Genomic DNA, 27,778 nt, shown 5'->3' on the forward strand with positions numbered 1-27,778 from the left:
GACTGATTTTGTTTAAGTAGGTTAATGTAAAAATAGAAATGTTTTATATTTGTGACAATTTCAACTTCCTAACAGCTACAAACAAACTCAGCATCATATCTCTTGTTATAATCAGTCCCTCAAACTATTTGGAATGTAAGTGATTACGATGGGTAATATAAACAAGGAAGACATTTCGGAGGACATGAAGAGTGCACAGGAAGTGTGGAGAGCTTGGAAGTGGAGGAGGGAATTGTTTTAACACACTCACATATGGCTTTGTATATATCTCTCTGCATAGGACTACCCTTCACTGGCCCTCCTGGGAGAGAAGCTGGCTGAAAACAACATCTTCCTGATCTTTGCCGTGACCAAAAGACACTATGTCCTTTACAAGGTATCTTAAATTAATTAGCTCACAGAGGCTAGAAATAACAGATTAGTTGAGTTTTGCAGAAGGTTCTGGCATGTCAGTTTATTGCAGAAAAGATTTTAAACAGCATAAAGGTAGATTTGTTAGTGGTTTCTATTTTTATTTACTTATTTTTTTTCCCTCAGATAGACTCTGTCCATGTGGATACACAGTCAGTTTAAAAAATAGCAATTTTTTTTCTTGGCATGGTATCCAAGTCTTAGTTATTATTAGTAGTAATACTCTGAATGTCTTCTTTTTTGGCTAGAACTTCACTGCATTGATCCCAGGTACTACAGTGGAGATATTGGATCAAAGCTCCAAAAATATTATCCAGCTGATTGTCACTGCCTACAATGTAAGTGTTAATGAATCAGTGTTTGCAAATATGTTTTTAACTTTTAAATACACCTCATGATTCAGGGTGGTTTTTTTTTCTCTCCCCCCTCCTCTCCCCAACTCATCTTTTTTACTGAGAGATGCACAGGGGCAAAATGGTTGCATGTGCTGTTGTGATCTTTCATGTTGTATTGGGCCTGGACAATAATTTAATATCAATGTATATTGCAATATAAATGTTTCAATAACAATGATGTGATTTTTATATACACATTTTCAATACAATATACATTATTTACAGCATCTATCACTGACTGATGGTCATTACAGGTTGCTGCCATCAGTTTATTTTACATAATTCTAAAAATATTAGGTTGTTGTTTGATGGTGATGTCATGCTCTTGGCAGATATTTTATGTGGCTTGTTATGGGGTTCATATCGATATCGGAATTATATCATATTGATCAAAATGAAGAAATATATTGTGATATACATTTCAGCCATATCATCCAGCTCTAACTTGTAGACAACACAAGTCTTGGTATAAACAATATATGAGGCCCTTTTTACTGAACACAGAAGTGGGCAGGGGTATTTGTGTGCTTTTACACTGTCACACTTCACTGTTACTTAAAAACTTATTGGTGAGAACATCACAGTGTTGTGGAATCCGGAATCCTCTTCATACTCTCCAGATGTGTCAGCTGTTTGTTTGTTTGTTTGTTTGTTTGTTTTTTGCTACCTTGTGAACTAGAAACTTCATGCTTAATATATGAATATCTGAGGTTAGAGATACTGAAGTTCTGAGCTTAATGGAGAGTAACTTGGAAAAATGCTAGATTGTGCTGGTCTAATTACATATGATGGTGTGGGCTTACCATTTTATTTTTAACACTTTGAGTAGAGAATATTTCACAGTTTGGATTGTGTATTTACATGTGTTTCTGCATCATACTTTAGTCTGTCAGGCTATGACACGATGATCCCGTTTTTATGATGGTCAGTGCAACATTCCATTATGTGTTATTTAGAAAGTAAGGAATTATCCTTACTACTGGAAGGTAATTGGAATGCTTTTAGAGCTGTGAGAAACTGCATTGAATCACCATAGAAAATCCTCCTGATTTTATCCAGAGAAAATTAAATGACCATATAATCACTCACACTTGTGTGCAATTCCACATAGCCGATCCACCTACTGACATATTGTTGCTGTCTAAACAAAAACATGTATCTCCATTTTTGTTAAAAAAATTTTTGTTGGCTACATTTCAACACAGCAGCAGCACATTGTATTAAATTGTCATGCTGAATGGACCAATAGAAATGCTCCAGAAATGCTTAGAATACTTTTAACAATGACTTCCATTGAACGTTTTTCCCTTGTCCTATGAAGTTACTATTTTGGAGATACATGTTGTTCCTCAGGACAACCACAGTATATTTTTAGGGCTGTGGGAGAAAATCAGAGCATCTGGAGGGAACATTGTATAAATGATTAAAGCCCTAGGTCCCATCCAGGGTGTGTTCCTAACTTATGGCCAGTGATTTCAGGTAGGCTCCAGACCCACTGTGACCTTGAACTTGTTAAGCGGTTGCAGACGAATGAATGAATTAGAACCCTGGTCAATTTTAAACCATATTACAGTATTTCTTTAATTATATTTTTTGTTTTCTCATTGATAATTTTCTGTCATTATGTTGGTATCACAAGTTAATTAGGACGGTGTTGCATGCCCAGAATATATAAATCATACAGCAGTATTGTGTTTTGTCCAAATCATGCAGCCTAATAGTTTATTTGAGCTTAGTTCATGAGCTAATACAATGGTAATGAGAACTCTGTCATGTTTTTATAGCACCCATTTAAAATCTTTGTATTGTTTTGTTGTTGTGTGTAGAACATTCGGTCTAAGGTGGAGCTGAGTGTGTGGGATCACCCTGAAGACCTAAATCTGGCTTTTACCGCCACTTGTCAAGATGGACACTCCCTTTCAGGCCTCCGCAAGTGTGCTGACCTAAAGATAGGAGACACAGTGAGTTTTGTATATATCGTATGCTTGTCAAGTATTGGCTTATAATTTGCCTTTTTTGAGGACGAGTGAACCACTGTAATAAGGATAGCATTATAATTTATTTCTGAACCAAGTTGTTTCACCAGTAGGGTGGAACACAGAAGCCACAGTAGTGGAAGAGTATCACAAATGAAAGAGAATGCAGTTACTCTCAGATTATATCAGTCCAAATAAGCATTTGAAAACACCTGATACAGTGCTAGGAATTGAGTTGCTGAGAAAGAGTTAACTTAGGAGCACTTTGTTAAACTTGGGTTGTTTTAGGATGCATTTAAGCTTTCAATATGGCTGCATTTGTGAACTCAATAAAACAGAATATGAAAAAAAAATCTTTTCAAGTTATAAAGCACATGTTGCTTTCCTTGAAACTATACACCATGAGGACCAAACAAAGCCCAAACAGGATGTCTACACAAAACCTGAGAATGTACAAAAAAAAAAGCAGAAGCCAGCAATGTTGTGGTTTTCCACACAGCTCAGGCAGAGGAATATTCTTTCCCTTTAGCCCATAGGCTCACACCATGTGGTCATTTTGAGCAGTACTATCTGTTCTGGAACTGTGCTTTCAGTTAAGATAACATATATGACCCTGATCAACTGTCTGGGGCTGGAGCCATCCTTTCTGTATTCTCAGCCAGTGCTGTATAATTCTGTCCAGGAATTCCATTAGTTTGAATTGAAAACAATAGCAAAAGATTAAACAGACACCCTTTTATTTGAATATCCCAGCAAGCAATGGGTGAGGGGCCTATCCTTTAGGCTTTGTCTGGAACGTGGTCTCCATCTTGAAAGCTGCTATTTTGCATCAAGGGCAAGATTTTCCAATGGGAACGTGGTCATGTAGCATATCAAAGAAATGTGTCCTGTGATGTTTTTTTTGTCTCACCCTGTAAATGGAACATGTTAAAAACTGTAAAGTGTTGAGCTATATTTTTGTCATGTGTCTGCCAAGTAATACCATAGGAGTTTAGGTGTGGAACATTGGAATATTTTTTGCAAAAAATATTCTAAAGCTCCACAAATAGACTTGAGTAGTCACCTCTACAAACTAAACATCTGACATACATTTCTTCTTCTGGACCTTTAATAAAGCTAACACTTGGTACATGCCACCTTGCAGGGAGCTGAATTCTAAAGCTTTAATTCGTGAAGTTCTCTGTGTCCCTCCCTGGATTATTTAACCTGAATGAATATATAGATAGCTTGGCTAGGCAACTAGAAGAATGAATGGGCCCAGTGAATGCTGCAGCCTAATTTAGTCTAGCCAGTGTAATAAGCTTGGCTCTTGTTGTCTTTTCCTTGGAGGAATTTGCCACATTGCACCCTTCTGCCAATCTCTTTTCTGTAAAGAGGAATACAACATAGGCAGAAGCCTGTGTGTCACTTGCAGGCCTCCAGCCGACTTTCTGAGGAGCCTGACGCTGCATCTCAATGGCCTTGCACAATAGTGGAGATTTCTTTCTGGGCAGAGAAGCTGTGGAAAAAAGCAATAGCCTTGGTAACAGAAGCACTAGCCTATATTCACTAGCCCTTTTCACCACAGCACGATTAAAGCCCTCTGAGAATACTAAAGTGTCCCACACACAACCCATTGAACAAATTCTGTATTGGTCTGGAATGTCTCTCAAGATGCATTTGCTTATTCTCGAATTATGTTAATGGCTGAATAATTTGTTAGATAATGACTTTTATGTGATTTTTAGCTGGTGTGATTAAGAGGTGGTTGTTCCTCTCGTTCTAAACTCGCCCGGTGATGTCCAGTTTATTGCCTTATCAAATACCTTGTCTCAGAGTGCAAGGCTTATTGAAATAAAGAACTTTTACTTGACTGGAAAGGCTGGAATTAAATTTTGACCATTCTGATTTCTTTGAGTATGAAGGATGTAGTCCCAGTACACACTACAACAAAATACCACAGATCCTAGCTCTGACGACATGTAATTGATTGTCCACTCCTTTCTAAACTTTCTGCCTAACCCACTTTCGTCCTAACCATCCATTTTTTTCCCTCCCTGATCATCAAAACAGTGTTGCCAATTTACCCATGTTGTGTCCTCGTGATTCACATGCCTTGTTAATCCAATTCTGCAGCTCATTTAGTTGTTAAGGGAACATTGCTGACTTCCCTTCTGTCTAGTTTGCATCTTGAGTCACTTTTCCTTTCCCGCTCTTCTGTAAGCTTATTGCAAGTCTTGGTGAATGGTTATTATTTTTAGTATAGGTTGTAAGCAGAATTTTACAAACTCAGCCCTGCCTTGTGTTGAGTTTGTGTGTGACTGTGCCAGTGCATTGCTACCAGTGGGATCTGGGAGAGACCAGACCCCACTCTTGGAAGCAGTATTGTATTATTCTGCAGATATGAAAATGATTAGTTGAGCTCTGTGCTTAACTAGGCAATAAAATGAGAGTGCAATATGTTGTTTAAAAAAATTATTTGGGTTTTCTCTTGTTATATACAGTGAAGTAGACTTGACTGTGTTTGTCAGTCTGACTCCAGCTATGTCTCTGGGATGTAATACTTCCTAGTTGCCACTCCCAAAAATAAAATGTTGGCTATGGCCTTAGTGCACATGGGTATTATGCAGCTAATGCAAAATGCCAAGAGAGAAATGTGACACATTCTGGATGCCCTTATGCAGATTTAGCAGAATAACTAGTCTATTTCATACCTGTTCTTACTTCACATTGCATCTGAAAATGCAAGTGAAACTTAAAGGGCTAGCATGGTATGTCCCACACTGTGTTATATCAGTCTGTTCACTAAAGCTAATCGCTATGTACTCTGTATGGTCTCTACCAGACTATTCTCAAAGAAAGTTCTCTGTGGTTCATAGAGTTTAAACTCTTAATGACTGGTATAAAGTCAGCCAACACCAATACAACCACCGTGGCCGAGTGTTTTGCTTGGGCCACTGTGTAAAGTTTTTGGATTTAGAAATCACAAGTGTGCATCAAAGCTTCAAAAACCAGCATATTTAGCTTGTTCTTTCTTCCTATGACCCTGGCTGTGAAAGGGCAGCTAGACCTAATGTTCTGGGTTTTTACCCCATGTGGTTTGTTCTCAAAGTAGCCATATTGACTCACTCATAAGGTGAGGTTCTGTAGTAGTATAATGGAATCTGTGGAACCAACCATATTTCTGTCAAGCCTCTAGCACAGACCACCAGTGTTGCTTGACATCAAAACTGCCCCTGCATTATACTTGTTTCTTTGAACATAATTCTGTACAAAGTTTCAGTTATCATGTTAAAAAGCTGAAAATGTATCTTCTCAAATGTGCTTTGTTAAAGTACTGACCTTTGTGCAGGTCATGTCCAAACATGCAAAAGTATTCTTAGCTCTCTTTTTCAAACATCCTCAGACCAATCAGGAGGGCGGGGTGGAGTTTCTGTCACCTGCTGTATTTATGTGTGATTTATATTTGGAGCATGTTCTAAATTAGTGAGTTGCCCTTGATGTCTCTCAGTGAGGGCAGATCAGGACATGCATACAAACACAACTTGAGTTACACACAGTTCATCTCCTTACAATTTAACATTTAGCTTGGCCTAAGGATGTTGCTGTATACTAATTTTTAAGGCCTACATTTTTGTAGCTACACTCAACAAACATTTATCAGGTACTGTATAGCTACCTTCTAGGTGCATGTGGTAAGAAGTGGTATCAGAACCACTTCTATAAGACGAGCTACAGTCAGCTTTCCTCCGAAAAGCACCTATATAGTAACTTCCCTGTATCTAGTACCGTAATCAGTGTATTTCAAGTCAGCTTTTCTGGATTTTTATCAGCTCACGTAAGTCACTACTCTCAATGTCTCAAAAGTGTCTGTTTGTATTTATTATATCTTGCCTCATAAAAGCTTTGCATATTTCCCCTGAAGCATGAGCCTCTTGTAGATGTGCATGTGTGTATTAATTAATAAAAATAAATAAATAAATAAACAACTAATATGTAAACATTGCAGACACATCCCAACTCCAATTTAAAACATAAAACTGCTCTCTCTTTCAGGTCTCTTTCAACATAAGTGTGGATGCTCGTAGCTGTCCTCCCTTAGGGACGCAGAAGAGTTTCTCCATAAAACCGGTGGGCTTTAAGGACCGCCTGGAGGTGTCTGTGAAGTACAGCTGTGGCTGCAACTGCACTCGCTTTACTCAGCCTAACAGTAGCAGATGCAGCTCCAGCGGTACATACAGCTGTGGAACATGTCAGTGTGAGGCGGGATACCATGGAGCTCACTGCGAGTGTGAGGAGGGAGATTCGGGAAGCCTGAACCTCAGTACCTGCAGGGAGGCAGATGGAAAGCAGGTGTGCAGTGGACGAGGAGAGTGCAGCTGTAACCAGTGTTGGTGCTATGAGTCTGAGTTTGGCAAGATTTATGGCACGTTCTGTGAATGTGATGACTTCTCCTGCGCCAGACACAAGGGTATTCTGTGTTCAGGTGAGTGGAACAATGCATCAAAAATGTGTGCACATTCAACCCAAATATAATGTTTTTCTTTGTACACACATAAACTGACATTAGTTTGATTTGAATTAAGGTTGAAGCCACCTAGAAATCTGAAAAACATTGTTGTGATTAAATTAGTTATGCTGAAAAATTCAGTTTGAACTGCCTGTCTGAACAAGGCCTATTTGACTTGCATTTTATAGAATTCGTACATTTTAAAAAGGCTCTGTGTATTTAAATCTGTGAAGTACAAACATTCATTCAGATTAGTTTAATGGGAAATGTGATGAAAGTTGACTCACTAAGTTTTATTGCGTGTGATTGATCTTGTGCTGCTTTTGTATTACCACAAATAGCCTGAGTGTTTCAGCAAGGTGTGCCTGCACTCTCTTAAATGCTCAGACTTGGCTTATGTCTAAAACACACAGTTGGAGCAAAAGATAAATGTGCACAGTAATCTGAGTAGCCAGACTAAAGCCAAAATCAAGGAGTTTCCAAATTATTACTTCCTGTTAGCACAAGAAGAAATGTTGGTTTCTTCTCATTTCAGCTGTCCACTACACCATCCATCGAAAAAGTGCTGGGGGGAAAAGGTGTATTAATATATTAAATTTCTGACTGAAAACATGGACATAAGGTTCATCTATGTCTTTGCAAATGGCAGCTGTTCTATCCATAGCAAACAAAACTTGGCTATTAGAATTCCATAATGCCAAACGCGGGCATGGTGTGACCTTCCAGTCCAAAGCATCCGTCCCTGCCGTGCCACAGTGGGAGCTTTGTAATGAGTTGCATTCTGTTTAGCGCCGCACACAATCGCTGCTCTATAACCAATAAAGCCCTCTGTTTTCCTTTAGAGAGGAGGATTGCCAGGCCAGCACAAACTGGGCATTTGTTTGTGAGTGGGCTACCGGCAGGCCTTTGAGTGCTGATCACTGAGAGAACATTAATTAAGCAGTAAAGGTCCAGTATAAGTAATCCCTTTTCTGACAGCTCACCCATGGCAATATTCTACTTTCCTACAGTAATGAGCTCATTCTCACCTCTTTGCCAAAGGGAATTAATTAGGATAAATGCTGTAAACTACTTAATAAAAATAAAAAAAAGCTACTGTTGCTGGGAAAGTTCTCCATGCTCTCTTGTTAAATGTGCATTTTGGCTTTGTTGTTTGGTTTTCTCTGGTGAATCCAGCTTAGTGGTGTGAAAGGCATAAACAGTTTAGGGACAAATCCTCCTCCTTTACGATACCCATGAAATGGTCCATGGTTTTAACAAAGGAGCAAAACCAGTTTTATGGTGCTTTCCAGTTGTAATTACTGGAAGTCATTTTACAACCATTTTAATACCATTGAGGCTGGTTAATGTGGGTTATTTTAGTGTTTACACAATGTGAGGTAACTTTAGAATTCTTAGAGTGAAAATAGAATTATTTCAATCATTTGGTAAATTGTGGTGGAGCCAAAAGTAGTGTCATTGTCACACAGCTCCAGGGTTCTGGGATTGTGTGTTCAAACCCGACCATGGGACACTGTCTGAGGAGTGTCTGTGTGGGTTCCTCCAGGCAATCCGGCTTCCGCCCACGATTCTATTACAAATGTTGGTATCTGATTTGGCTGTGCAAAAATGATGGTGATGCCATGTGATGGACTGACACTCTGTGTTTTCCTGCCTTGTGCCCCATGATTCCATGTAGACTCCAGACCCACTGTGACCCTGAAGATGATGAACGGGTTAGAGAATATGAATTAGCGAATGAATATGATTATGAATATGTTGTTTGCAAGTGTATGAAGTTTTTTTTATAAGCTGTGGAGGGGGGATGGTGTTTACTGGAGAAGTTGTTGAAAGTATATCCATCAAAAGAACTGATGTTTTATTTAAGGATTTTTAGGAGTTTTGTGAATGCTGTGGACATTCCTTGCAAAAGTTGCTTCTTGTGGATGGATCTCCTCTGCATATGTCTGTGTGATTTGCTTAGTGGGTCAATAGGCCAGAACAAGTAAGCCTGATTCTCTGCAAAATGATTGGCTAGTGTTTGCTCTGTAAAACACAGCTGTGTCGCAGTGGGCTGTTTTTAGTAGACTTTATAGTAATCCTGTGAGAAATTCTTTATGGCATTCCAAAGTATAAAGTTGCTGAACTTCTAGAGTAAATGTTACTTTTATTTCCTTTGCACAATCTTTTAAATGAATGTGCCTTTTAAACAAATTACTGTTTTCCTTATTGCTTTGTTTACTCTTACCTAATAACATTTTTTATAGAAAATACAGAAAAGATTTTAGACATTGTATATCTCCATGTACATTTATGTATACATACAAAGTACATTTTAATCTTTAGCGTTAGTGGTTGGATTTTAATTGACTTTCACAGCTGTGTCCTAGTTTGCTTGCTTTAGTTACAGCATACTCCACACCCTACCATTGCTCATGTCAGGGTTGGGTTTGTGGCAGCAAAATAAAAAGCAAAGCCAAGCCTCTGAGCTGCAGGCTAATGTTCACTCCTGTACAAGTTAATCATTCTGTGGTGTTTCACCAATCAGTGTTTGTCAATCAGACATGGCCATACTCTCTGCAAGATTTTGGCCTTTTTGGAATTTTGGGAGATAGGGTATGGAAAGCCACAACAATCATGACCACCATGACACATATACTATTTTCACACACCTGAGGAATTCTATCTATGCTACATTATATAATGCCAGAAATCCCCATTGTTATTTATTTATTTATTTATTTAAAATTGCAGTTTAAATAATGTGGCAACATCCTGTACAGGATTTATGTGGAATTAAAAAAGTATTAAAGATGACTAGTAAGGGAAAGGAAAATGTTTATTTTTCACTGGTAAACTTGTGATTCTAGATAATATACGATTTTAAGGAATGTGATGTATATTGCAACCTTTTACCTGTTCTCCTGGAGCAAATGTCAAATGTGCATTTGAATTGTCTCATTATGTATGTTTTCTGTAGGTAGAAGTCAAATATTATGATCATATTTTTTTTTACCCAAAAAGCGTTTAGTTGTTATTTAATGATAAGTCACTTTTTGGGGACATGTTGTATGCAGTGAGTGGATTTTTAACCAAGCACCCGAAACCAGTGAAGTTTACCACCTGGTGTATACAACTATCCCATGAGCACCAGAATGCAGCATAAATTCCATAATGGCAGCCATGTTTGTTTGTCGCTTTCCAAGCGAACACCCGTAATTATTTGTAATTTGTGTTTTTGCTTTTTGCCCTTTTTTGCGTATTTGATTTTATCAGTGCCTCTTTCTTTTTAAATGGGAGTTGTCTTTTTTATGTAAAATGCATGCATACAGTAGATGGTGAAATCTTGTGTTGAACAATTCACATTTTTTAAACTGTTTGACAATAATTTCACAAAGTGTGGCCAATCTTGCAAAGAGTGAGCTTTTGGTGGACGTTTGTACCCATTTATACTAGTCATGATACCACTGGCTGTTACCAATTCACCAGAGCCTCCAGAACCACTCCAAAGCACCAGTAAATGTTTACCTTACCATCTGTTCAGAACACATTGCTTCATATTTGAATGATGAATGTTTGTTTTGTTTTTGGCTGTTATATAATAAGGTAGAACCCATGGTGCAACAAGTAGTGTCACCATCACATAGCTCCAGGGTTCGGGGGTGTGTTGGTTCAGTCTCAACCTCTGGTCACTGTCTGTGCAGTGGTTAATGTGTTCTGCCTGCATCTCTGTGGGTTTCCCCCCATAGTCCAAAAACACATATTGGTAAATCAATTGGCTATTCAGAATTGTGTGTGAGTGAGTGACTGTGTGTAGCTTAGGACTCACTGTCACCCAGAATATGATAAAGTAATAATAGAATATAAATGAATGGATTTTGGAATATTTGGTAGAACTGCTTCCCTCTCTTAGTTAGTGTTGTAATGGGTCCTGCAGACTGTGCACTTCCTCTGAGCAGAAACAGATCTGTTTTTGTTTAACAGCATGGCCTTGCACTGCAGGAGTTGATAGCAGTCAGGAGGTCAAACTGGCAGACATTTCCAAGGCTGTTTGGCAGCACAGATAGAAGTTGGGTGTCAGTGTGCTCTTAAAGGGGCCACAGCAGGAATGGTCTGGAGAATCAGCAGGATCAGCTGGCTTGATGTTTTCCAGGTGGACTTAACTCACTTCAGTGTGTCATTTTGTATACTAAGAGAATAAGAGTATAAGGCCTGCTGTGTTTGTGTTCTAGTTAATTTAAATTTACTAGTTAATCATATTTGTTGCCCAATGCTGATATTCAGACAATCATTTTCTGACCCTGAATCTACATACCCACCTCACACTGTGATATATCTATCCTCAACCTAACACTGTGTGTCCTGAATAAATACTTCTGTTTTCTTACCTGATTACTACAAGTCTATAAAATGATACAAGAAAAACAAACAACAGGAAAGAGAGATTTAATGGTTGTTTATACAAACCCAGGTCCAGAAAAGTAGAGATGCTAAGTAAAATGTAAATAAAAACAGAATGCAATGTGCATGTCATATAAACTCTATTTAGTTGAAAATAAAACAAAGACACTATTTCAAGTGTTGAAAATGAGAAATATTATTGTTTTGTGAAAAATACATTTTGAATTTGATGCCAGTAACACATTCAAAAAAGTTGGGACAGGGAACAAAAGAGCACATAATTCTAGAAAAGAATGTAATTGGCAATAGGTCAGTGACAGGATTGGTTTTAAAAAGATCATCTCACAGAGGCTGTGTCTTCCAGAAATATAGATGCGGATGAATGCACACTAATTCAAGGTTAACATTTCTCAACTTTGTAGAAAAAACAAGATTTTTTAATGTATGGCACATTTTATACCATTTAAAAGTTAAAGAGATTCCAGAAAAATCTCTATATACAAGTAACAAGGCCCAAATTCAATATAAGTTAGCAATGCTCTTCAGGCCCTCAGACAGCACTAAATTAAAAACAGACACATTTCAGTTGTGGAACTTACTACATGGGCTCAGAAACACTTCCCAAAACCACTTTCCAAGGTAAAACCCAGAAATGCAAAGAAGAAACCATGTATAAACAGGATTCAGGAATGCAGTCTTCTCTGAGCCCAAGCACATTTAATATGTACTGAGATGAAGTGACAAAGTGTCCTGGGGTCTGACAATTCACAGTTGAAAATTTTGGAAATCATGGATTCTGCGTCCCCCTGGCTAAGGGACTTGTTACACTGGGACAGTTCAAAAGTCAACATCTATGATAGCATGAGGGGCATTAATGCACATAGCATTTGTGACTTACACATCTGTGAAGGCATAGTTAATTCTGAAAGATTAGTTGGTTTAGTTTTGAAGCATCCATGCTGCTACCCAGAGCATGTATTGTTTTGGGAAATATTTTGTTTATTTCAAAATAAGACAAGGATAATCCACATATTGCATGGATTACAACAGCATGGCTCCTTTAGTAAAAAAGCACCAGGAGCTAAACTAGTCCAGACCTGCCATCCACTGAACACAACTGGTGTTTTATGGAACTAAAAACAGTATAACAGAGACTTCAAGCTGTTGAGCAGCTTAAATCGTATAGCAAGGACGGGAAAACACTTTGCTTTGAGAACTATGGCAATTGGCCCCCTCAGTTCCCAAAAATTTACCGGGAGGTGTTGTATAAGAGGTGGTGCAACACAGTAGTCAACTCCCAGTCCCGACTTTTTTTTTTTTGTCCAACATATTGCTAGTATTAGATTCAAAATGGGCAGATACATTTCTAAAAACAAACTTTCTTAATTTCCCCATTATACTACAGGGTGAGTCAAAAGTTGCAGGACACCTTTTTATTTCTTTGATATGCTACATGACCACATTCCCATTTGGACAAACTTGCCCATGATCCAATATGGCGGCCATGTTCCAGGCATAGCGTAAAAGATAGGCCCCCACCTCATCCAAAATACAGGGTGAGCCAAAAACCCCAGCAAATAAATTAAATATAGCCTTTGTTTTTGTCCAACGTCCCACCTTTTTTTGGAAGTGGGGTTGTAAAATGTATTCAAGGTAATTGTTTCCCAACCTGAAACAGAAAATATATCTATACTTAAATGGACAGGGTTTTTTTTTTTTTGTTTTTTTTAAAGGACCACTTCTTTAATTTCATTATGGATTGTCTGTTTTGAATAAGCAGAATAAAACTTTTAAATACTTCTCTGTACATTATGTGCAGGGCTGCTTGTTTGGTAGGCAAGTGTGAAGTGCACAGAACTAGCAAAATTTTTGTCTTAAACCATAATTGCAGCCTAACATCAGAAGGTTGTAATTTCATGCACACCTGGGGAAAAAAAAACACCTACAAGCATGTGCCTGCGTGCTTTAGATACCCCGTCTTTATTCAGTAATCCTGCATATGTTTACATGCGCTAGTGTTTGAGTATGCTAAACAAATGCGTTTTTATGAGGCTTCCTGTAAATCCTGAACTGTACTTCTTACATAGCCAACTTTCAGTTTAATGCCCCAACTGCTCAATAATACAGGGAAAACAAATCAGTGTGACTTTCTTTCCAAACTCATAAATTCAAAATCTTCATGTAAATCTTCAGTGTGCCTTTGTTTTGACATCTCAGTAATTTTGTGCAGGCATCAGTTTAGATCAGATACTAAACTTATCTGCCAGACATATTAGCTTGGTTTAAGACACAGGCATTTGGGCACCTGGAAAAGTTTTTCCTCTGTCTAACCTAGTCTTAAGAAAGCGACTTTTATATTTTTTTATTCTTATATTTTTCTGTGCACTGTTTACTGGTGTTTATTACAGTCACATATGTAAAATGAAATTTGAGTTGTGTTCAATAGTTTGTCCCCTGCTGTAGACAACCTGCAGTAGACTGGTGGCTCTTCAAAGCTGTTTTCTTTGGCAAGTTATTTTTGGAGTCAAAGTTGACTCCAAGAGGTGGCTCACTGGCTAGGGTGCACTAGGCAGAGAAGCATGTATGTAGAATGCCTAGTGTGTCCTGTAATTAGTCCAGAATCTGTTTCCGTTTATTGTTTGGCAATGGGCCTGAAATGCGTTTAAACGATTTCTGAAATTACACAATGACCATGTGCCCTTCAGTGATGTTTTGGGTATTTATATTCATCTCCACATCCACCTCAGCCTGGGCATGACCTCAGCAGCTGGTAATCCATTGCTTTTAGGGATAAAGAAAACACAGACAAGGCCTGTAGTGGTGAACTGTGTACTGGATCATTGGTCTCCTAGGCTACAGTGAAAATAAGCTTGCAAGTTCCCATCTGTAATGAATTTAGGACATTTAAATATATTAAATTTTTCCCTTTTAAACCTGTGATTTCTCACAGTAGCAAGTGATAAACTAGACAAACGAGATGGGAAGCCTTACATTAATATCCCTTTCCCTATATTTAATATAGATTGCTGTTGAAAAGTGGCTATTGAACTGGACAGTTTACTTCTATGCATGTGCTTAGAGCTGCAGTGCAGGCCTGTGCACTGTGTGGTGTAAAATGTTACACACAGGATCATTTTCCCAACTTCTGAAAAGTCCCCTTGGACATTTTGGAAAAACACTGCTCTGTCTTGGCTCTTATTTGTGGTTTTATACCAAACAAAATCAGTTAAGCTAAACTGTAAAAAGCCAAGCAGCTGCAGACACCATGGCATTTAATAGTTCTTCCTTGGATGAAATTTTTGTATTATTACATTAGATACAATTAAACACACATTTCAGAAATGACTGTTTAAGGACTTGACTGTTATACACTTTTGAAAAAAGATGTTTTATGTTTAACAATCTTTATTGTTTTATGCTTCTCCTGTGTATGTCCAAGGGGATATTTTCCCTCTTTTAATTAGAAGTGATTTTAACTGAATAATGTACTGAACATAATTCCCACCCCCACACATATTTTGGGTTATTTTAGCAAATTATCCTTCCATGGTTGCACACTAAGAAAACATGTTGAATTTGGCACACAATCAGTTCTTAATTGTCTACTATCTTTCTTTTGTGTTCTGACTAGTGATCAACATCTTACGTCTTTGTAATATTTGTAAGGTTTAAATTGTCACAAGAATGCTTCTACTTGTTCCATCTTTCTAGTTACTGGTATGATCCCTGGAACTCTTAACTGCAAGTTCTTTGCCTCCATCAGAATAAAAAGTCCAGCTGTATAAACCCAGCACAGTTGGAGGGAGACCTACAGGAAGCCCCAGGCATTTTAGGAGCTACTGAGGAAATAGTACATTGCACCATGATCCCTTCTCTGACAGTACACTACTCATTACCCTCAAAATATTCTAGACCTCCAGGTTTACATTAAGAAAGGGAAAAAAAGAATATACTGTTGAAATATGGATTTGTTCAGTTCAAATATGGTTACATTTTAAGTTAATATATGTACATTTATATGTGAATGAAGTAGGACTAAAGCAGTGAAGACCTTAGGCAGTCACTTCACCTGATAGTTTTTCAACAGTGTTATTATAACTAAGGTATAATGCGTATGTCCACAGAAAACACATGCTATAAATTTTTTGGAAAAAAAAAAACTTTTTCACATCTAAACATTTGGAGATGATGTTTCATCCATCATCTCGTCTAAGGGAGACAGAGATGGGTATTGCATGTTTGCAGAGTTTTTACATCGTTTAGCCAAAAATATTTTCTGCTGCTCAAGTGATGGTGATCAAATGACAAATCGTTGGATTGTAGTTTTTATACCCTTTTAAATATCTCCACACTGCTCCAGTGTTATATTTAGATTACTTTAATTTATGTGGTTGCTCTGGTCAACAGATGTGGTGAGGTAATGGTTTTAGCGCTGAACCTAAAGCAGTTGTTGTTGCAACTGGCAAAGTTAATAAAACACTAAAATGAAGCTCTGTTCAGTCTATGTGTCAGATTTTTATTTTAAAACACTTTGCTTTTCAGTGGACCATTAGAGATTTCTTTTAAAATCTATTATTTAATTTAATTTATTTATATATATTTTTTTTATTTGTTGATTTAAGCTTAAATCTACATTGTGTGTTAATTTAGTCAAAATGGAGACTCAAATTTTCCTTGTGCTGTTGTTTCACAAAGAAACAGCTACATTCAACAAACTAATCTAATACATCTAATGCAGATATACACAAAAACATGACCTCTATGCACCTAAATTCTGAAATCATAAGCACTTCCTCAACCAGGCTTTGGAAAAACAGGAAACTCTCAACATTCGTTGGATGTGGTGGGGTGAGCTGACCCATTTAGACGTAGGCTTGCATGAAGCTTTCATATGATTGCCTGTGCATTCTAAATCTACAGTTTTGTTTTTTGCTGTGTGCTAAATTGAGTTATAATCATCAAACTCATTGTCTTTTATATGCTGTTATATAAAATACTGTGTCATTAAAAACTGGTGAAAGAAACTGTACAATTTTAACTGCATTAAAGTGGCTGGAAATTAAATTTCTTTTTTTCATAACTCTCAGCCTGATCTTCTCACATATGAAGCTAATAACATCCGACACAGTCATTTTGGAAACACAGTGCCATTGACTGTACCTTAAATGTAATTTCAATTCATGTGATTTTTAGCTTGTAGCTTTTGTGATAACAGTAAGCTACCAATACAAAAGCATGTGAGAATCATTTGGGTAATTTGGGTAACCTGCCAAAAATATAAATGAGATGAAATGTACAACTCTAAATCCAGATTTATGGTAGTTTTGTATATGTCCATACTTAGTTGTGGGAACCTGTTTTGAGTTGGAAGTGCTTGAGGGGGGGTACATCAGGCATTGGGACAGAAAAAGAAATATAAACATATAATTGATATTCAACATTGCTTATGCATATGCTGTGTTTCCTCAAGCTGGGTTAACTTTATACAGATGAGTAGAGAGGCAGCAAATGTAATACATTGGTTGAATCTTTATTTCAAAAATGGTTTAATGTTTTTAATTTGAAAGAATATTGATGAACACTGTGAAATCATCAGGTTGATATTGCAGGGTCAGTAACATTACTGCCTTCCCCTTGGCAGCCTAGGATTTAATAGCCCTCTCAGATTTTTAAATGCTCACTCTTACAAGTAAACTACATAATATTATGTTCCTTTTAATTTGCCTACCTCTATAACATGACTGAAGTGTAGGTAGCTCAAGATAAAATCATCTACCAAATGTGTGAATACAACATGTAAATTTCATATAAAATCTAAACTACAAAATAATCATTTATATAAACTTGCCGTGGAACTGAGTTCCTTTCCCCATAGGATCAATGCAGGGTGAGAATTCTAAATAACCGAGCTTGGGTGAGTATTTTTGTAAATTATATTTCTCACTCTAGTCACATCAAAATATGGCTGTGTTTGACCTTGCAGATTTAGGAAGCAACAAAAAAGGAGCTTGGTGTTAGCTCTGTAACCTGCCCTCTGCTCCAGAAAATGCATGTAGGAGGTGTCAGGAGTTTCTGTGCTGATGTTTATTTACACCTACACAGCTGGAGAATAGGAACAGAAAAAAACAGTTTTCCCCTAGTTCTCTTTACATGTGCTTTTGGCTGTGTGTATTTGCTTGTTTGTTTGTTGGCTAGTTATAATAAATAATTTTCAGTTTGTAAACGAAATGGAAATTTACTGACAGTAAATCAGTAAATAGATATGAGGTGTTGATACAGCAGCAATAAGATGTAAAAATTTACTCAGACACTAAACAGTCACTTAGAGCACTTGTATCTGATTTGACAAAAACCAAAGCTTTTAATTTTGTTGTTTCAAATATGAAGATCAATATGTTACCTAACATTACATTTTGTACTGGTTGTTGTCTTGGTGTAGGTGAAATTTGTTGCAAGCTTGAATCTATTTAGTCTGTGCTTATGAATAATAAGTACCATTTATGTGTTTGTGAATTTTTGAGTGTTTATGTATATTAAATAGTTAGAGGACGAAGTGGAGTGTGAATTTCTTCATTTTGAAGGAACTGCTGTTTGATGGAAAGAAGAAGAATAGGAAAGGAAGGAACTGCTGTTTGAAGAAACGAAAATAATTGGGGTAGGGAGTTGATGGAAAGAAGAACACATCCATGTGTCTGATGCCGGATTCTATTTAGAAGTTGCTGACTGATCTTTTATAATTGCAAAATGAAAAACCACAATGCTTCACCAAGAAGTCTGTCCCTTAGTCTGTTATGGCTAGAGTGTTTGTGGTGGGGGACTGAAGATGCCCCTTGAACAGACACTAACCATGAAGTTCTTAATGGGTGGAACATTGGACATGGCAGAGATTTCACAGCCACAGTTCGCTTCCAAGATTCCTTGACTCTGAAATGACAGGGTTTGTACACAAGTAAATTGATGGTGTGTCCACGACAGAGTCTATTTGATGTTGTCCCCAGAAGGGCAACAGATAAGCCACAAAGCCTCAGCAGGGTAAAAGCTCAGATCTGAAGTCAGCCTGGAAGGCAAACACTGAAGGCTTTTTTTAAAATCTTTTCAGACAATTTCAGACAATCTTTTACACAACCTTTGATATTTTATTTAATATTTTTATTGCTTTTCAGTGATTTTAAAAGAAATATGCACTGAACCATCAAAAATAAAGAGAGAGAGAGAGAGACCTAAAACAACTAATCACTTGATATGGTTAAAATAAAAGGGAATGTGGAACTACACATGAGTTGATTTGATTGTGGAAAATAGTATTGATGTATTAAAACTGTACTTGCTGTCCAAAGAAGTCATTTTAGAGGTGTAAGAAAATTATTTATTGTGCACTCATATCTTCATGTGATTCATATATTAATCATTCAGTTTTTTTTTCCTTCCATTACATATTTTCTGTTTGTCTGGACAAAACTGGCCAAATGTGGAAGTTCAGTGTCAAGAAAGGCATTGTGATTTGAAGAAGTGTGATCTGTATTTAGTTTCTTTGCACTTTTACTCTGCTCATCAGCAGAAGTTACAAATGAAAGAAGAAAGTGCGTGGTGAACTCCCTGACACAGTACATGGTTGTTGTGGTTCTCAGCCACATACCTCTCATCACTGCTTTAGTGTAATTGCAGCCCCTTTAGGTTTGGCAAACCACTCAGGGTTCAGTTTATCAAGTGTGGGCTGGGGAAAATGAGCGAGACTGTGGTGCTGCAGTAAAATATCCCAAGCTTCTCATTTCAGGCATTCTGGCTGTTCCCAGAGGCAGCATGTCTGAGCACAGAGAAGCACAGCTCATGGTTCTTTGCAGTGCGTACAGACCCTTCCTGCTCCATTCTTCATCTTTATCTACTTCCTGTGAGGGGCCAGAAGATCACTGTAGCAGAAATGATTATACTGGTCAAAAGGTCAGGCAGTTAATCCTTTAGAGCCTCTACTAAACATTATTGTATTTATATATTTGACTACAGCCAATCTAAAGAATCTGAATTGTTACTGTTTTAATTAATTCTAATTAAGATCCCCTTACCAGACCAGAATAACAAAAATATTTTTCTATGAAGATTGTACAAATTTGTATGCACAATTAAAGACCTGTGTCAGCAAAAGACATGATTAAAGTGGTGGAAATGACAAAACCACCAGAGGACATATTGATACTCCTCGTACTGATTGTTTTTTTTTTTGTTTTTTTTTTTGCTTTGAAGAAAATTTTCATTAAGAGCTGGTATTTATTTTAAAAAATTCTCATGTGTGGAAGTCTAAGTCAAGCCCACCTGCTGTTTATTACCTTCTCTTGTGAAATTCCACAGAACTGGTGTTCAAGAAGTCACTGCTTTTGTCTTTTAGAGACTTGTCTGAAACTGCATACTCAAGAGTATCTCTCTTACTGAAAGCAGAAACTGGAATAGGCTTAGACTTCTTACTGGAAACATCTGAAAGCCTTGTAGGCATTCCAGACCTCAGAAATAACTCTCAGAGCAAAGTTTGGGTTTATTTTATGACACAGCAGTCCTCTTAGATGCTGTTTGCCTTTGTTTACCTTTCCCATGGATGAATGAGCGTCCTAAGCAGTGTTATGAAATAACCAAACATTGTGAGAAGGACCACACTTAAAAACACATCCTTTCCTTCATTATGTAGGATATAAAGCCACCCCTCTCCCCTCATATTCTCAAGAAAGGAATTCTCACCCCACCACCAACCCAGCTCATCCTCCTCTTCCAATTCATGCTCGAACTTGGCTAGTCAAGGGTTGGGGGCAGTTATGCAGATTAAAGTCACATCAGCTGAAGGTACCCAGAGCTCCTGCCTAAAGGGACATACGTTTTTCATGGTTGCCCTTCCTTCCTTCAGCCCACACTGAGCATGGTCTTTAAACTGAATGGTTGTTAAATTTATTGCCAAATGTTAAGGAATGTGGCCCTGCTTTCTTGCAGTCTGTTTTTACTCAGCACTTTCTGGAATAAATAACTCAGCATTTTGGGATTTTAAAACTAATCATAACTATAATACTCAAACATAGTCTTTTTAATAGTCAAAAAACAAAGCAAAAACAATGCATGTTTTGGGTTTTTTGTTTGTAATTTTAAGCTTTTCTGGCCAGTGTTAAAGGAGCAAATTCTGTTACAAGTACTGTTCCTTCATGCTATGAAACAGCTGTTATACTGAAACCTAGCAGACTGAAGACTCTGCACTAAACTTATTTTAAACATGGCTGTCCCCATGAGAGGAACTCGTTTTTGAAAACGTAAATTGGTTCTTACAGGGACTAGAAAGCAGTTTAATTGTTTATCGTATGAAATTCACTTTGTAGAAAAAACACAATAAGAAGGTATGTCATAATTACTGTTTGTTATAATTTAGGTAAACTGGCTTCTAAAGTTGCCAAGGAACATGGGCATATTTCCAAGCTGTGGTGATATTTTACTTTGCTTGTATTACATTACATATAGGGAGCTGTGTCTTAAATCTAAGAGAAGGTACCACTAAAAATCAACCAGCAATCAGCACTCCATCTTTTTACTGTGAAATTTTACACCCTCAAATCAAGCCATTATTTAAACTCAGCTGTAATTTCCATAGCTCAGTGGTGCTGTGAATGCAGTGGCTCAGACTGTGTATGTGGTGAAACTAGACAAGTCTTTTTCCCAGAGGCTTGGCTGCATTGGTATTTTTTTCTGGCACAGCAGCAGCAAATGATGCACAATTACTCAGTGACCTAAATCGAGCAGTGTTCAGTACAGAATGCTGGGAGAAATGGTGTGACTTTCCCTTTCGACAGAGTTACATTAGTATCATTTTTATGTTCCAGCTACAGTGGTTAAGTGTTATGTGTTTTTGTCATTTGACTTAAAGTTCAAAAGGTCAGAGTAAATTCTCTCAGTAACAAGGATTTTAAAATCTGCAACCTTTTGTACCCTGAATATATTGCGCTCTTCATCTCTCTCTCTCTCTCTCTCTCTCTCTCTCTCTCTCAAAAATAAGGAAACAGGTGTGAAGTGTACATGCCACAACACGATCTATCAAATTTTTCGGTGGGTTTCCACCACGTGTAATTCAGTGCAATGAGATGTGTTCTGTTAACCTCTCATGCCCTGTGACACATTCCTCCACCCACATTAGACTCGTTCAAGAACCACAAGCAGAACAGATTTGGTACCCTTTATTTATTTCTCTCTCTCTTACACACACACACACACACACACACACACACACACACACACACAAATATAAGGAAACAAGTGTAAAGTGTACATGCCACAACATGATCTATCAATTTAGTTTTTTCTGTGGGTTTCTAACACATGTAATTCAGAGCAATGAAAAGTGTTCTGTTAACCTGTCATGCCCCATCATGACACATTCCTCCACCCATATAAGACTCATTTATGAAACACAAGCAGAACAAATTTGCACGCAAATCATTTGTGAATAATTTTTTGGTAAATATCCAGATTCATGAAAATCTTTGTAGTCTCAAAATGCAAAAATTACACCTGCTTCTGAAAAGTATGATCTGACTTTAAATAAAAGTTATTTTAAAAAATATAAATGCACAACTAAATAAATAAATGATAAATTAATTAATAATCAAACATGATCATTGCAATATAAAAGAGTTTAGTGCCTGTAATCTGTGTTAATAGTTGATGATGCCTTGCTGCAGAGAACTTTAACGTATTTGGAGATGATATGTGTTTATGGTTTATTAGCCAAGTGATGTCTCGGTTGTTAGTTGATTATCAAGATCCATACTTTTTGTATTTGTGCTTTTGTAGTTTAGAACCCCATGCTCTACCCGAACCTGTGCAGGAGCTGTCTGCTTGGCCCGTTGTACACTGGAGCGTTTAAAACGTGAATTTTAAGCCCACAATCATCCAAGAATCATCCCAGGAATTTTAAGCTATGTTATACTTGAAGCACTATAACTGGTGTGAAGATGTGCTCACCCAAATGATACACTCTGAGTCTCATTTGAGTCTCATGTGTTTTCTCTGCGCCGTCTCTGTTTGTGGCCGGGCACCTCCTTGCTTCATAAAATACAAACACGTTTTAAAGGATCTCTTACAAATCAAGGACAAATCCACAATTTATCCTTCTGTGAGAGACCAGAGAGAGTCATAGGAGCTTCTATCAAGTATAAATGCTTTTAGCTTCCATGTAGCTTCGCCCAACTTTAGCAGAATTTTGGCAATGTTTTAGGCCCCTAATATATCATTATTTACAATAATGTACCTTCTAAATAAGTGTGGTGCTTGTATACGGTTATATATAATTAAATATACAAAGTAGGATATTCTTTTCTAAAAGTATGTGTTATGGGCAAATGTGCTGGAAAAATTTTGTTTCTTGATGTTATTCTTGGTCGTATGGATTTGGGAAATCAACAGTCCACTTGTTTACCTTGAAGAATTATGACAACTTAATAAAACTGCACTGCCACAAGGAGAGATGTTGAAGGTCAAACCAATACATTTACACATAGAATATGACTACTTACTGTAATAATGTTATTTGTTTTTATTTTTATTTGAGCACATAATCTTGTACTGCTCAGATAACAGCTTCTTAAATCTAATTTTCTCAGGTGCTGAAAATTCTTGCACAGTACTGTTTAACTCAGCTTTTTGATGGCAATTTCCATCTAATACCTCAATAAACTTTCACATAAGTGATCAAATAATATACATAGAATGAAAATATAAAAAGTTCCGATTTGAATGCACTTTGATTTCCACTGTTTTCTTTTGCTTTTCTGTTGAGATTTTTAAGGTTTTTTGCTGCAGTTTCTGAGTCTGAGCACTTCCTTAAAAGGCGGTCATTTGAAATTCATGGGTAGTGATTATGGTAATGATATCTTAATTGCAAAGAAACGTGCTAACATTCACTAACACACAGGTTCTTCTAAATAAATCTGGTGTTTACACATCATTCATGAATCTGCTGGAAAGTTTTCGGGAATATCCATTTCCTCGCAATTGCACACAGTTTGCACAAGTTTTTTTTACGAATGTTTCATGAATGAGGCCCAGTGTTTGTAGTCCACTGTCATTGTTATAACCACATAATCCAAAGTGTACCCAGCAATCTGAAGTCCAAAAACCATTTGTTGATTTGGCTTTCCCACAGGGAGATATCATATACAGTATAAAGGTATTCTGAATACTGTTGATAGAATATACATTGGGATGGTTTGTCCAGCAGGGGGTTAATTGTGGTAATTGGGAAACAAGCATAGGGTGCTTATTTTTATTAATGTGTGATCTGCATTAGATATTGTTTAGAGTGGGGTGCTTTAACTGCTTATCTCCATTTAACAAGTGACTATATTTTTGGCCATTGATAGCTACAGGAAAAAAAACGTGTTAGAGTAGAGATTTGTATTTAGTTGCTTTTTGCTGTTGCATTGCAGCTATGTAGAGCTTATGGGTCTATGCTCCTGTGCTTTTTTTTTTTTTTTTTCTTTTGAATTGCAGCTGTCAGCTGGACCATGAAAGCAGTTCTTGTTTCAGAACAGCTTAGCACTATTGGATTTGTCTGTAGAAGCCTCAGGACTAATGTGTGTTTGAATAGTGATTATCAACGCTGTACTATTGGCCATCTCATCTGCTTTTAATGACCTTGGGCATCCATCAAGTTTGTGTCAATATGCTTCATTCATCAGCACCCTGCTCCGTGTGGACATGCTTAGTTATACACACACACTCGGAGAAAGAGAGAGAGAGTGAACAACATTTCTGAATTAACTGATTTCCAAGTGTAATTTCTCCAGTTCTGTCCACTTCTGGAATCTGGACAGGTCGATTTTCTTTGAACAGAGCCTTTTTTCTGCCTAAAGATTGTAGAACAAGTAGATGGTGTCTTTTATGACAGTGTTCAAATGTACAAACACAAGCTTTTGTTGTGGCAAATACACTGACTTCACTGTCTGTAACTTTTAGTCATATGTAGAGTACTGTGTAAAATTAGAGACCATCCTTTATTCTTTTCAATTTACAATTACCAAAATGAAGTTAACAATTTTTGGAGGTTTTTCTGAGTATTAGAGCAAAGATAATCCACTTTGAAAAGGAAGTTCAAAAGAAGTGTCCGGAACTAGAGTACAAGTAATTGAGAATATGTAGATAATATAGGGACTACCTCTAAGTCACCACCATATGATGAACGGCATTGTAAAAGTTCCGTAAAAGTGCCGTATGACTATTTAACTTGAAATCTCTCTCTCTCTCTCTCTCTCTCTCTCTCTCTCTCTAGGTCATGGTGATTGCCACTGTGGAGAGTGTAAATGTCATGCTGGATACATTGGAGATAACTGTAACTGCTCCACAGAGACGGCTCCATGTGTGTCAGAGGACGGGCGGATTTGCAGTGGACGTGGCAGCTGTGTGTGTGGCCATTGTCAGTGCACTGAGCCTGGGGCTTTTGGGGACACTTGTGAAAAGTGCCCCACCTGCCCTGACGCCTGTGGTACAAAGAGGTACAGTGCTTTCTATAATATAACTTTTATGCAAGTTAATACAGTTCTCTTGCATGTAAATGAAATATGTGACATGCTTTGGTCAAAATACCACAAGGATCAAACACCACAACACTTTTCTTACCCTGTCTGAAAAGCCATGTCCCTTTTCAGTACAGTTATGGTGGTTTTCCACTGCATGGAACTTACATGACTCTGCTCAGCTATGTTCCAACCATACTGAGTAGGTACTAAATGGTGACGTGTAAACCCTACAGAAGGCTGATTGGCCAGAGAGTCATGTTATTCACTACAAAATGCAGATCTCATACAAATCCAGCACAAACCTGCAGCTTGTAACATCAGCTTTCACATTTATTTTTATCAGACTCACAGCAGCTCGTAACTTTACCCTGAGGTGTTTTGAAGAGGTTTTAATGCTCCTTGGGCCGATGGTAGGCGAAAAAATTTCCAGCGAAAGCTGGAGTCGTGTTCAGTCCAAAAAACAACAACAACACGTGAATATACAATGAGTAAACTGAGCCTAAATTTACAGTCGGCATTTTGCAACGTCACTGGCTCCATTTTGCTTCTTCTCAGTGTTCAGGGACACTGACTGGAGTCATCAGTCTCTTTTAAGGGCTTGGTTTTAATCTCTGCTCCTCATGCAGGCCATGTAGATGATTATGATGATGAACATCTTTTTGCAGGGAGTGTATCGAGTGCCGTCTCTTCAGCACTGGGAAATTTGCAGATAACCACACTTGTCAACGCATGTGCAAGGATGAGATCATTGTCACGGAAACACTCAGTGAGTATATACAGAGGATAGAGCCTTTGTATACACTGTTCTGCTGAAGGTTATTATTATGAGTAAATGTCAAGTCTTTCTTTTAACCTCAAGTTGCTACCCTGCAAATTTGAGTCCTTGGAAATCAAAGAATGGAAAAATGCTGACAGAGACACATGAACATTTGGGATCATGTCCCAGGGCAAGTCCTAGTGAGCTGATGCAAATTTTGGTTACTGTTATCTACTTGACTTTGGTGTTTCCAGCAAGCAAACTTTAGGGATGAAGCTTGTTTATTACTGGATATTTGCAGTCTATGATCATACTGATGCTATGAAAATGTTCTGTTTAGTTTTAATAAAATGTTGCTGGCATAGCAAGCAGACGTGTTTAAAATTTGAAGCTAGGCCACAGCAAAAAAATAAAATAAATACATTCACTAGGAAAATACAGCAACATATTTTTCAGATAATTATTAATAAAATCAGATTTTGCTCTTCCCAAAGTACTTATTATATTGAATAAAATGAATGTGTCATTCATCTTTAATCTTACCACTTATTATTACTATTTCCTAAGGCAAGAATGAACTCTCATGCACTGCTGCCACTGTGCTTCACTGATTGATTGTAGCCATTGATCAAGTTTCAATAGCTTCAGAATTTACATCTTTATAGCTTTGAGCCTGTGTAGTTTTTTTGTTCTGTTGTGTTATTTTATGGATATAGCTGATTTCCAGTTCAGGAGGCAGGAAGGAGTCAAAGGTCCTCAGATTCATTTCCAATTCACTCTTCAAAACAATGTATTTGTAGCAAAGCTTCACTTGTTCTACATATCTATTACAGCAGAGAGAAATGTAATGTTTAGAACGTCTTCATTGGCTCTGTCTGTTATTTTCTGGCAGCCTGTAATAATACACTAAACCTGTAAAACCACCACTTTTTCACTCAGATCAGCCCATCTGAATACAGTTTTCTGGCTGTATCTACACAGACACCTGATATTATTCTTAATCCCATAATAAGCAAGTACAGCTACTGTGAGGACTTGAAATGGTAACTTTTAACAATTCATAACTTACCATGTTGTGCTTTTCAGAAAATGTATTTACAAAGGGGTCATTTTTACTTTCCAACCCTCTTAACTTTTAATCTTAATGAAAGAAGCGTCTAAGAAGAAATATATTTCTATTGGTCTATTTTACTTATACTGGACGTTTCCCAAAATTTAAAGAGTAGGAAAAAAAATTAAAAAACAAATATATATATATATATATAATGTAATAATGTATGTGTGTGTGTGTATTTTTTTTTCTCTCTCATTCTTTTAATTCATTTCTTTTAGAATCATTTATTGATTATAATTGAGGACAGGATGTTTGAGCAGATGTTTTTTTTCCTCTTTTTTCTCCAGGCTTTATTAGATGGAAATATTTTACATCAAGTCTAGGAATGCATGAATAAGTCATTCCTCTGGGGCACTCTGATGCTTTTATGCAGGATTGTGACCCTGTAGTTAAAGATTCAAGGCACTCTTGAATCTGTTTTTAAACTCTTCGTGTCTTCTTGGTCTGTAGTCTTACAGGAATGCATTGGGGAGCCGCTGTTTCACAACATTTTGGTGCTCTTTCAGACATTTCTTCTCTAATGGACTCCACATGCAGTTTACACTTTCCAGAAAATTCAAGCACAATGGATGGTAGTGACAGTGACCTCTCAGTCCTTAAGACTTTTCTTAATATTCAATATTCAGGGAAAATAACATGTTTACTTCTAACTGTGATACATCAGTCTCTTCAGAATGGAATGCAAGCTGTTGTCCAAAGATGATTTCACTGAATTAGTTTT

At 37.3% G+C, this 27,778-nt stretch overlaps 1 protein-coding gene across 1 annotated transcript in view; it reads left to right on the forward strand.

The window, feature by feature from the left end:
- Positions 1 to 27,778, forward strand: part of itgb5 (integrin, beta 5) — a 35,984-nt gene that overhangs the window by 4,900 nt on the left and 3,306 nt on the right. Inside the window, exons 7-12 of the mRNA XM_066686496.1 lie at positions 281 to 376; positions 660 to 749; positions 2,633 to 2,767; positions 6,818 to 7,247; positions 24,940 to 25,162; positions 25,852 to 25,952. Coding sequence (XP_066542593.1) covers positions 281 to 376; positions 660 to 749; positions 2,633 to 2,767; positions 6,818 to 7,247; positions 24,940 to 25,162; positions 25,852 to 25,952 — 1,075 coding nt within the window. The remainder of the gene's footprint in view (positions 1 to 280; positions 377 to 659; positions 750 to 2,632; positions 2,768 to 6,817; positions 7,248 to 24,939; positions 25,163 to 25,851; positions 25,953 to 27,778) is intronic.

The sequence above is a fragment of the Hoplias malabaricus genome, chromosome 12, assembly GCF_029633855.1.
Source record: "Hoplias malabaricus isolate fHopMal1 chromosome 12, fHopMal1.hap1, whole genome shotgun sequence".
Lineage (NCBI taxonomy): Eukaryota > Metazoa > Chordata > Actinopteri > Characiformes > Erythrinidae > Hoplias > Hoplias malabaricus.